General features: G+C 35.4%; 1 protein-coding gene across 1 annotated transcript in view; it reads left to right on the top strand.

Moving 5' to 3' along the window:
* Window positions 1-13,261, top strand: part of PCDH15 (protocadherin related 15) — a 416,523-nt gene that overhangs the window by 349,907 nt on the left and 53,355 nt on the right. Inside the window, exon 23 of the mRNA XM_089897353.1 lies at window positions 8,477-8,692. Within this exon, the coding sequence (XP_089753479.1) occupies window positions 8,477-8,692 (216 nt within the window). The remainder of the gene's footprint in view (window positions 1-8,476; window positions 8,693-13,261) is intronic.

The following is a 13,261-nucleotide window of genomic DNA, read 5'->3' on the forward strand; positions in this document are numbered from 1 at the left end:
GGGCCCAGCCGCTCCGCGGCATGTGGGATATTCCCGGACCGGGGCACGAACCCGTGTCTCCTGCATCGGCAGGTGGACTCTCAATCACTGTGCCACCAGGGAAGCCCCGATTATCATAATTTTTTATCCTACTCTTAATGCTATGTTTTCTCTGAAATGGAAATATACTCTCTTTTGTTTGAAATAAACAAAATTCTCAATGGCTGATTAATGACTGAGAATACTAGTTATAAAATCATAAAGATGACATGATCTCGATTGTTTGTGCGAGGCACACTCCATTTCATACCTCAGTGAATATTCAACAGCCACCCTATTCAGCATGTCCTATTTTCCTCATTTTACAATGAGGAACTAAGCCCTAGAAAGTTATTTGCCCAAGCTCATATAGCTAATAAGTGGTAGATTCAAGCTCACATCCGTCACTTCTAAATATTGATCTCTGATATTCTTCTATTGACATTTCAGCCAAACATTATTTGACCACTTGTTGGACATGATATTAGAATAAAAGATATGAATAGAAACACACTTTATGTGTAATAAAGACACTTAAATATTGTAATATGCAAAGGTAAATGCTATACTAACAATAATATAAAATATACTACTGGAAACATGTAGGTGGAAGCAGCACTCCCTAGGGGAGTCAGGCCAGCCTTCAGAAAAGCAGTAATTTAAGTTGAGGTTTTAGTGCCTTATTCAACATTACATATATTCAATGTGTGTGTGCAAACACACATGCCATAGTATAGTCCAGGAGTGAGTATCATGTGGCCTAGCAGACAAGAGACATTTAAGAGAGAAGAAGCCATGTGTGCAAAGGCCTGGAATCATGAAAGAACATAGATTGTTCAGGAAGAAAAAAGTAGGTAATGTGATTGGTTTTGGAGAAATATAAATAGAGTAAATGCAGGGCAAGAAATTGAAATATTAAACTAGGATCAGATTGTGAATATTTCATGGACTTGTCTTAAAGTTCATCTTCTGGGAGGTGTGAGTTATCAGTCATTTTTAAGCTATTGCTGAATTTAAAAATGTGATAGGAGAGCCTGATTTTGGGCAATATCAGCTTCATGGATAGTCACTGAAGTGAGAAGGATTCATAGTAGAACTCAGAGGGCTTGCTGATGGACTGAGAGTAGAAAGGCAAGGTGTGAGATAAGACAGTTGAAGTGTCTACTGAGATTTTTAGCTCAGTTCAATCCATAGGTACTGATGCCCTTACCAGGCAAAGAGAAGACAGAAGGAGGATCAAGTATGGTAGCCAGAAGAAGGACTAGGAGGGTGGGAGATGAGAAGAAACTGAAATTGGTTTGGATTGATCAAATGTAATGTAACTAAGGAAGAACCAGAAAGTCAGAGATAATGAATACGTCATTTAATTTCTTTTGAATACAGAAAGATTTAGGATTTGTAACTACAGAATTTCTGCATAAGTACAAATTTCTTAAACATTTTAATATAAGTAAGTTTTCGGTAAAAATCCATAATATTTTATGATCCAAAATCAACTTTAAAAACTAGTTTCCTCTCTCAAAGAGAGGACTGAAATTGTGCCTGTATTTTCTTTTCATACTATGTCTGTTGAATAGAGTGCAATTTCTTTCTTTCCACATGAATGAGAAGTTAGAAAAAATGATTTCAGAGTTCATTTCAAAGCATCATTGAAGAATATATGATCACATTATATTAGCAATGATGAAAAGAATAAATTATTTTTTGAGATAATATTTATTTTTGAATACATTTTATAAGGAAATGGAAATAAAACTAAAAAAAAGTTTCAGTAATTACATAAATGCAGGACTTGATTATCTTGAACTCTCATGCCTTCTGTAATACAGAATGTTTCAATGTATAACTTTAAAAAAATTATAAAAGGAATATTTTGCTAATCTTCAGGTCAGTTTCTCTCTTTAATTTTTCAAATAGATACTACTGTGTGATATTTGCCACCACTCTTTAAGAGTAAACTGGCAAATTCTAACTAGGATAAAATAATAATAAAACCCCTGAAAATTCTGTAATTCTGTGTTGCATGATCTTACAAACCATTATTAAATTGTTGTTTCTACACCAAGTTGTGTTTTACTCATTAGAATATCTCTGAATTACATTAGACTTTTACTTAACTATAATTAAGTAAATGATTAATGGGCATATTGAAATTAGAGATTATTTTATTGGACTATGGTCCTTTTTTTTGATGTTCTTATAAAAATTAAATACTAAGATTTCTTATTTAAAATGTTTCTTTCCTCTCTTTTTTTTTGTTTTCATTTTTACAGAAGTCTTAAATAGCCTTCTAACTAGATCAATCTACCTGACACTTTCCTTATTTATATTTTATTATATGTTGGATATATTGCCTTTAAGGGCTTTAAAATGAAGGTTTCTTTGTAGTTTCTAAAAATGCAAGAGCCATTTTGCCCCTTACAAACACAGCTTGACATACTGACATTAGTCGTGGTAATGTGAGATTTGAGAACTTTTACCCCGACATTCAAAAATATTTACACTCTATTTCAGGGAGAGTGAGCCTTCAGTGCTGTTAACTGTTAAAACGGGGTCTAATTGAGAAGCAAAAGTTAAAGTTAGCATTATTGGACTTTAATGGGCTTTGGAAGTTCTTTGGATATAACTAATTATTCCACTAATATTTCTGCATCCATAGTATTCATTTAGGCAACAGAGGGGAACAGTTATTTAGGCTGTGAGAAAATTAATGGGCTCACCTACTCCCCTGTATGATAGAAGCAGTTATTTGGTGATTTTCTCTTAATGTTGGGCCCCTGTGTGCATTAAAATTTCCAGATGAGGTCTTAGAAATGCATAAGTGGTTTCCTGTGTCTTAACCTTCATTTAAAAATATAATTACAGCAAATATAATTATAATATTCATTTCTGACTTTCCGTTTTTAAAAACAGCTCTAGACATAACTTTCCTGATTTTGCTCACTAAGAGAAACTCACAAAAGTCAGTGAGTCAGATCTTCCAGAGTCACCTCTTCTACATAATAATGGCTGTGTCAGGAACCCAGTATAAAGTTTTGATTATAAAGAAGCTGATGTTATAAATAAAGTGACATTCATTCTTTAGTAAATTTGATTCATTTAGAGTTTTCATGATAGATCAGTTTTAATTTTTAGACATTCGTTTAGCCAAACTTGTTAGATGTCCCCTTATTACTATCTAAAAAATGATGGACTAGATTTATAATTTTTTTTTCCCTTTCATAGAATATCTCTATGAATGTTTTCCCATTTTTAAGGAAACAATGCAGGTTATATACACAATAGTTTATTTATTTAAGAAAAAACCTCTTGGCTCTAACCTCTTGGCTCTTTTGCTCTATTCATGCTTGAGTTCACTAATGACATTTTAGGCAAAGCTTTTCCTTCCAAACTGGTACTTAGCCCCCCAGAATGCATCAGGCCTAACTTTTGCTCTGTCATTTAGTTCACTAATACTCTTGTGCCCTATGCCTAACCTTCTAACAACTTCATTTATGAGCTTTTTATTTCAATTATTATTTTTTTCATTTCTAGAAAATACATTTTACTTAAGTTCAACTATTCTCATTTTATTTGTATTTTACAGATCACTGTTGTTTAGTGGAACATATTGTTCATTTACTTTATGCTCTCTGTCCACTAATTCAAATATCTAAAGCTTTTGTGGGTTCGACTTTCATTTTTTATCATAACAGACTCTTTATTCGTGGTATTTTGTTTCTTGTTCATTTTGAGAATTATGTGACTTTAAGTTTTCATCTTTCTTGCAACTTATTTGTTAGAATTCTTTGAGGCATATGTTGGAGGTAGCTTTTTTGAAAAAGTGCTTGCTTCTGTGAGGAGGCTAGGCCATTATCAAAGACAAGTTTCTCAAATTCTCAGTTGTGGGTTTTCTGTTCATTCAGGTAGAGCTCAGGACCACCGAATTTACAAATTGAGAATACTGTGGTTTATCCTTGAGTTGAGGAAATTGGTAGTGTGTTAATAAAGGCTACAAACTCCGATGAAGGCTTGTGTTGGTTATGGATTGAGTCTCAAGGAAGTTTTGGGGTTTTTTTGTTTTTGTTTTCTGTTGTTGTTGTTTGGTTGTTTCTTTTTTCTGCACTGCATTCAACATCAAGGTTTAAACCAGGCAGTTTTCTTTTTAGTTTTGGGTGGTAGTGGCAGTGGTTGCCGGAAAGGAGAGATGACTTTCTCATTCACCCTTAAAGTGAGAATTTAGCATTCTTGAGAGTGAAGTCTTATTAGACTAACTTCTATGCGTGGGCCTTCGGTCTTGCCTCGTATTCTCTGAGCCACTCAAGACCTCATAAATTAAATTTTAAGTTCACCTAGATCAGAAGAAACCCTCTAGGTGAAACTACCATCAGTACTAAGCTGTTTGTATTCTTGCTTTCTCTTGGTTGTTGACCTGCATATTTATTATTGTCTTTCTATCTCCTTGATATGTCTAGGAAAACTTCTGAAGATCATTTATCTAGCAGTTAATGTTGTTTTCACTGGGATTTTAGTCCTGGTACTTATTCTGACATATTGAATGTAGTGGTTATAGTATAGGTTTTAGAATGAGACTTACCCAACTTTGCTATCAACTATCTTTGTGATTATGAGCAACTTACTAATCTCTCTGTGCCTCCATCTCTTCATCTATAAAATAATAACAATAAAACTTACCCAAGGGCTTCCCTGGTGGCGCAGTGGTTGAGAGTCCGCCTGCCGATGCAGGGGACACGGGTTCGTGCCCCGGTCCGGGAACATCCCACGTGTCGCGGAGCGGCTGGGCCCCTGAGCCATGGCCGCTGGACCTGCGCATCCGGAGCCTGTGCTCTGCAGCGGGAGACGCCACAACAGTGAGAGGCCCGCGTACCGCACAAAAAAAAAAAAACTTACTCAAAAGAAAGAATGGCATGAGATTATGTATGAAAAGTATTTACATAGCACCTGGAAAATCATAATAGCTCAATAAAAGTTAGCTCGCCACAGCAGCTATAACATAACATTACACAAATAATGTAAATGGACTTTGTGGTTTAAAGAGCACTTGACAGGTTGTTAACCTGAGACTGACCCAGCCTCAGTCACTGACTTTAAGTGGACCCTCCGCAGTTCAAACCCAGTTGTGCAAGGGTCAACTGCATATAGGTTTTTGTTTTAAATCATGTGTTTATTGAAATTGAATAGACAAAGTTAAACTTAATAATTCTTCAAATTGATCATAAGTAGAGTACCTACTGGAATTTTTATCATTCATGTTTTAACTTGTTAGTTTCAACTATACTTGGGAGAGAGGGGGTAGATTTGAAAGACTGCTAATGGTTCTGGCAACTATCCTCATGTGTGTTTTCTGAAATACGATCTTTTCAGATTCCATAGAGGATCTAACCTACTCAAAGATTAAAAATTTAAAGTGGAGTCATTACTAACAACATACATATGACAGTAAAGTTTTATATATTTGAAAAAAAAAACACAAAAGAAGCAGACTCACAGATATAGAGGACAATCCAGTGGTTACCAGTGGAAAGAGGGAAGGGGAGAGGGGCAATATAGGGGTAGGAGAAAAAAAAAAAGCGGTTATAATGGGATTATATAAAAACATCTGTGTGAAAGTTTTGAAAATTGTAAAGCACTATAGAATTTAAGAAATCTTTCATTCAATTAAAAAAAAAAAGGTCCAGTAAACATGATTTTTTTAAACCCTGTATCTCATTTTTGACAATTTGCTACTAATGTACTAGGGAAAATCATTTAAAAAAGATATTTCTGAGTTACCCAGACTTTTGTATTAAATGATTATTTGTTTCAGGAAAAGTATATTTAAAAACACCTTAATCTGTTAAGGTAAAATGTGGCACTTTGTGGTTATAATAATTTAATAAATTCGGAATAGAGCAAAGTGAAATTACTTGTTTATTGAAATGGAAGTTAATCAGTAAGAACTGTGCAAAGAGGCTTAATATACCAAGCAATCATGATAATTTTACTTTAACTGCCTTTTCTTTTCTAAATGTGATTATGTTGTGTTACAGGGTTTATTTTAAAATATTGAGGTTTAGAATCTTACAACACAAAATTGAGTAGAAGAAGTCAGACAGGAAACAGACCATGTATTATGATTCCATCAATATAAAGTTAAAAAATAAACATAACTAATCAATGGTGTTAGAAATCAGGATAGTGGTTTCTCTGGCGAACTGGGTATGGCTGGAAGGACATGATGGACGTTCTGGGATGGTGGTAATGTTTGATTTCTTGATGCAGGTGCTGGTGCATTGGATGTGTATATTTTGCAAATTTTTATTGAGCTGTGTATTTATGATTTGTACATTTTTGTGCCAGTTTCTTATACCTCAATAAAGTTTGCATTAATGGTAAAATGTTTATTTCAGGGAAAATACCTATGTTAATCATAAGTGAAAGGATAATATTCAGCCTAATCTTTGACTGATTCAGCATGTCTTAAATTTGCTCACAGTATATGAAAGAAATGTCTTTGATTACTTAATTCAAACTGATTTTAATTTTAGTTGGGAATGTGCTTTTTATTTCTTATTTTATACTTTGTTAAATGAATAAAAACCTGGATTCAAAGCTTAAAAATAAACACTTTGATAACTATTTTTCTTTCTTTCTTTTCTCGTTAGTGATAATGTGACCTATGTTGGAATCTAATTACTATTCCTCTAATGCAAAAACTAAGCTCTGCCGTTATGTAAAACATATGGAGCATTTAAAGAGATGAGCTGGTAGCTCGAGCTTGTCCTGTTCTAAAGCTGAGAATTTTAACTTATGAATTTCAAGAGATATTTTATCCTGAAGCAAAATATCTGGATTTTTTTTTACTTTAAGTTACCTTGTCTAACAGATAAATTTATCCTGAAATGTTTTAAATGGTTAAGCACATATATAGGATTTAAAGCTAGAGATTCCAACTTATGCTGAATCTCAACACACATTTGCTATTATTTACTATTATTGTCATTATTTGTAGCCCAACTTTACCACTTACTTTGTCGTCTTTGGCTATTTACATTTAATTAAAAAATTCACATTTCACTGCCTTGGTCATATTAGCCTCATTTCAAGTGTTCAGTGGTCATATGTGGCTAGTGACCACTGCATTGGACAGAGGACATATAGAGTATTTCCATCATTGCAGAAAATTCTATTGGACGGCACTAATTTATGTAACTAGAATAATATATTCCTCAGAGAGTTTTAGTTTTGTTAAACAAAATTATTTTTGTAGAATTATTAGCATTGTAATGGTAAATCATAAATGCTTGATATCTGATATTTAACAATAATATTTAATAAAATCAGAATAACCAGATAATAAAAATAGTACTTATAATAATTAAAATATAAATGTTACCCATCTAGTATCATGAATAAAGTTACATAGCCTTGTATAAATTCACTAAAACTATCTCATCCATCATTCCACTTTCAAATATTTCACTGTGACATAATTCTCAAATTGGCATTCTGAAAAATTCCCCTGAAGTAGAAACCATAGAGCCAGGCTAATATTATTATGCTCACAGCTTTATTTTTTAAAAAGTATTCTAAGCAACTATTTCTTTTAAAATTCTAAATTTGAAGAAACCTCAACATGTAGAACATAAGTACCTACAACCAGGAAAAAAATTGGTTAATCAGGATACAAGCTGATGAAAAAGGAAGCTGGATTGGTATTCTAACCCTCTCTAATTTTGATATGGCACTAACTAATTAGGATCTCTTCATATATATATCTAGATTTAGGGCTTCCCTGGTGGCGCAGTGGTTGAGAGTCCACCTGCCGATGCAGGGGACACGGGTTCGTGCCCCGGTCCGGGAAGATCCCACATGCCGCGGAGCGGCTGGGCCCGTGAGCCATGGCTGCTGAGCCTGCGCGTCCAGAGCCTGTGCTCCACAACGGGAGAGGCCACAACAGTGAGACGCCTGCGTACCGCAAAAAAAAAAAAAAAAAATAGATTTATTGTTTAAAAGATCTGAACACTGTCCTGTTGTCATTTGAGATATTTTAATACATTATTTTTTTCCCTTTAGGAAGTAGGTTAGATCAAAAGCACAATCACATGCTATGCCTATTACACAAGACAATGTTTAGGTAAACAGTTTCATCCTTAAACCATTTTGGATCTCAGCCCAGAGTTGAACCCATGAAACATGCCAATCAAAACACTTGGTTCATCAGCTGGACTGAGTTAGTGTCTCTGTCCCTTGTATTCACAGTTTCATAGTCATTATCCTTCTCATAATAGCCATTCAACCCTGTGTACACAAAGTCTATAAATCTATATAACAGCATCTAGAAAAATATAACCTTAGGAGGGCTTTATTGTGTTATTATTACACAAGAAATACAAACTGTCCTACAAACATAAATAAGCCCTTTAACAAAGGTTATTTTTTTCCTGCTTATTTATAACCTGTGTTTTTTCCCTCCTAGGCTACCGATAAAGATACCGGCAATTATAGTGCCATGGCATACAGACTCATAATACCACCAATTAAAGAGGGAAAAGAAGGATTCGTGGTGGAAACATACACAGGGCTTATCAAAACGGCTATGCTCTTCCATAATATGAGGAGGTCTTACTTCAAGTTTCAAGTCATTGCAACTGACGACTATGGGAAGGGCCTAAGTGGCAAAGCAGATGTTCTTGTGAGTAGATAAAACTTCAGATAGGTGGGCACATGCAAGTACTAACCAGGGGTCAGTGTTTTAATTCCTAGAACTTTTAAATGTTTGAAATAGGTCTTCCAGAACATGAATGTGATTAATTTTCATCCAGGTTGTTAATATGTATAGTTTAGAATATTAAAAAATACTTTATGGGTTTTTTTTTTCTGACATTTTGGAAATGTACCATATGTTTTTAAACATGACTGTGACAGCAATGTCTTAAGCACTGGTTTTCTGTTTGGTCTACAGATCTCAATTTTAATATAAAGTTGGCTGGAGCTACTTAAAATTTTAAAATGCTTCACAGAGTTGTGCTGTAGAAATTAAAATGTATGAAATTTTTATTACTGTTTACTTTTAGGCCTTTTGTAATTAAGAAAACAAAAGGAAATGTATTAGCAAATTCATGATCCAGCAGAGGTGACTTCCTTGTTTTACCAAAATCCCCACTGATGATATTGGTGATCCTTGACAGAGTTATATTTGGCTTCAGTCAATAATATCACTTTTCTACTCTGACTTTTTCTTAGGATGTACACAAGGTCAGCGGTGGGTTATTACCAAGGGCAGTCTGATATTGGCATTTATTCAAAATACTCAACACCAAAGCATTTATCCTATGGAATTGCTACCAACTTTGGAAGTGTGGATTATTTAGACTTTTTTCTGATGAAATTAGTAAAAGTTATAATTATCATTACTATTGGAAATACTTGTCACATAAAGACAAAATCAAGTATAATTTTTCTTTTGCTGTTTATACCTTACTAAATCTTCAGTCTTCACTGTTCTCCTAACCTAGTTATCAGGACAATATTAACCATCAGATAGATGCAGACTCAATCAAATTTTTCTTAGGTAATGTTGAAGACCAATCACCATAATTGTGGTGGAAATGAAGACCAGAACACTCTTTATATTTATAACAGTAAAGCTGCAATAGAATAAACAAAGGCCAATCTAAGCCAGAACGCTTTTGACATAGAAGATATTAAGGTTGGCATAGATTTTCTGATCAAAATAAGATCTGTAAACCTTATATAAAATAATGTTGTCATTTCTCTTCCTGTTATTTAAGATACGCACATTGTGGTCTTTAAGACAACATAATAAGGATACTACACTATATAATTAAAATATTATATAATTAAAATATTACAATAACATAAACAAAACATAACTATAGGTTATATATGTAATATGTACATAAGCAATGTGAAGTTTATAGATTTCTCATTTGGACTCTAAACTATTGTGAGGAAATTTAAAAGTATATCTTTAAAATTATCCAAAATATATTTAGAAAGATAAAATTTAAGGTAAACATAATGTGATATATTTATTAACCACAATATGTTTATGAGAAACCCTTCCTAGCAAAATGGTATTTATTATAAAATCAGAAATCCTTTCAATCAAGAGAAGGGAGATGTAGAGAAATAAGATTTAAGGAGAGGGAACAACACGTGCCAGAACCAAGAAGGAAGGGAAATCATGACAGTTCTGAATGACTGATATTTACTCAGCTTGGGAGAGTGAGGGAGAGAAAGTGAATGAGAGACAGGGCTGGAGATGGAAGTAGGTGGTCCATATATCAATAAAAGATGTAGCCCATATTAAAAATATTAGAACTTTTTCTTAAAATAGTGGGAAATCATTGAAAAATTTTTAGTAAAGGTGAGTGAAGATATGATTTTTAATTTAGATAGAACTTTCTTACTTAATGCAAATCTGGTTTTCCCCTGAGGCTGCTACTTCTACTGCTGCCTTCTCAAGCAGTAGCTTTTGTTTGTATTCTTTTCTGTTTTTGTTTGTCACAGACTTCGTACTATCCACTGCTGGAGTAGGATCCTCAATGTACAACATCACTGCTTCTAGACCCTCCTTCCTAGGAATCAGCCTTGATTTTCATCATCTGGCTGTCACTCGCTGCCTCACTTTATTGCTGGGATCTCCCAAGCCTTGGGTCAATCCCCAACATATCTCAATGAGTTCCCCTCCTGAGTTACTGTTACTTTCTCCAACAATCCTCCTGTCCTAAGTTTGAGCAATTTCATTATATGCAGAGATGATTCTTCCAATATCCTGAACTCACAATCTCTTGAATGCCCTTCCTCCAATGGCTTTACTCTCCATCCTACTGCAACCACTTAAAACGTCAGTTATTTTTGCCATTACCACTTACAGCACCCCCTCTGTAACCTCCATTTCAAACCTCCCATTCTTTGACCATAATACTAGGTGTGTTCAGCTAACTGCAGCACTCTTCTACCTCCACCAAGACCTTCAGTCTGTTTCCTGTTTAGCCTACTATGTTTTCATTTTCCCTCTACTCCTCATGTTTTCTCTTTCCTGCTTGCCAGATTTATAGTACATTATTAATTATTACAAGCACTCAATCACATAAAAATGCAACTTCCTTGCCCTCTTTCCCTACATCACACTCACTTGGAAAAAACATAACCCTTGTTAATTCCAGCTTTCTCCTTTCTCCAGACCTATATCCATGCTGGATGCCTGCAAAAACATGTACAATTATATAGTTAGTCTTACTTTAAATTGATGATGAAAGCCCCCAAGTGAGCTCTTACATTGTCCAGTAACCACATTGTATTTCCTGGTCCATTCATGTTCCTTCTCTCCTAGAAGAGCTTCTCTCTCACAATCCTCCAACGCTTCCTCATCCTCACAATTGCCTAATTAACTGGCATCCTATTTCACTGAAAGATAAAGCATTTAGAAAGATACTTCTACAACTCCTACCACTAAATCCGCCTACTTACCAGTATTTTCACCAACATTCTATGCCTTATTTCCTGTTTGTTTAGATGAATTCTCTATGCTTTTTTTTGGCTGCATTGGGTCTTTGTTGCTGCGTGTGGGCTTTCTCTAGTTGTGGCGAGCGGGGGCTACTCTTCACTGCGGTGCACAGGATTCTTATTGTGGTGGCTTCTTTTGTTGCAGAGCATGGGCTCTAAGCACGTGGGTTTCAGTAGTTGTGGCACGCAGGCTCAATAGTGGTGTCTCGCAAGCTCTAGAGCGCAGGCTTAGTAGCTGTGGCGCACAGGCTTAGTTGCTCCGCGGCATGTGGGATCTTCCAGGACCAGGGCTCGAACCCGTGTCCCCTGCACTGGCAGGCGGATCCTTAACCACTGCGCCACCAGGGAAGCCCAATTCTCTATGCTTTTATCTGGAGCCATTACCTCCACATGTGCAACAGATCCAATTCTGCTCACCAGCGCTACGACACTGTTTCAGCAACTCTCCTACTTCTTTTATACATTATCAGTAACAATAGCCCCTCTTTATTTGATTATTCCCATAACTGTGCTATTTTTCCTAGCTTCAAAAATTATAAAAAAAAAAACCCTCTTGACCTACATCTCGTTCCAGCTACCATTCCATTTCTATGTTCCTCTTTCCAGAAAAATTCATTGTTAGTGCCAACTCTAATTTCTCACCATCTAATCTCTTAAACCCTCTTGAATCAAAATTCCTCTCCCAACACTCACCCAGAATTGCTTATGTCAGCATCATCAATGGCTTTCACTTATTAAATGCACTGGTAATTTCAGTCTTCATCTTATTTGAACCATCAGCAGCACTTGATTGATTATTACCTTTCCTAGGCTTTCAGGCCACCATGCTCTTATTTTTCTCTTCCCTCACTGTTCATTCCTTCTCAACCTCTTTTGCTGGTTCATTTTCTGCTCCTGACCTTTTAGTCAATGTTCTGTAGAGCTTGGACGTTAATTCTCTTTTCTATCTGCACTCACTGACTCAGTAAACTCATTCAGTCCAACAACTTTAAAATATCGACTATAGGGCTTCCCTGGTGGCGCAGTGGTTGAGAATCTGCCTGCCAATGCAGGGGACACGGGTTCGTGCCCCAGTCTGGGAAGATCCCACATGCCGCGGAGCGGCTGGGCCCGTGAGCTATGGCCGCTGAGTCTGTGCATCCGGAGCCTGTGCTCCGCAATGGGAGAGGCCACAACAGTGAGAGGCTCGCGCACCGCAAAAAAAAAAAAAATATATATATATATATATATATATATGTATATATATATATCGTCTATATATTAGAAAATGTCAAATTTATATCTTCACCCCAAAGCTCATTCCTGAACAGCAAATTCAAATGTCCAAGTGTACATGCAGTGTTACACTTGAATATCTACTAAAGATCTATTTATGTTTCCTAAGCTGAACTCCTCTCCCTCATCACATCTCTTCCACCTATAATCTTCCCAGTTTCGCTTGATGACCAAATGAACTTTGAATTCTTTAGGCTAAAAATTTCTTAATTCCTTTCTCTACTCAACCACACATTTAATTCCTCAGTAAATAATGTTGTGTATATATATGTACTATAAGATACATATGCTACATATGTGTGTTATCGGCACATTTTCCAAAACTTCTGTTACAATTTGGTTGAACAATCATCATAACTCACCTGTGTCATTGTACAAACTCACTAACTTGCTCTCATGCTTCCACGCTTGCCCTGCTAAAGTCTGGTTTTAATATAGCAAGTAAAGTGATATC

This window comes from Delphinapterus leucas, chromosome 16 (genome assembly GCF_059928025.1).
Source record: "Delphinapterus leucas isolate spDelLeu-1000000601 "Yukka" chromosome 16, BTC_Dleu_Yukka2, whole genome shotgun sequence".
NCBI classification, from domain to species: domain Eukaryota; kingdom Metazoa; phylum Chordata; class Mammalia; order Artiodactyla; family Monodontidae; genus Delphinapterus; species Delphinapterus leucas.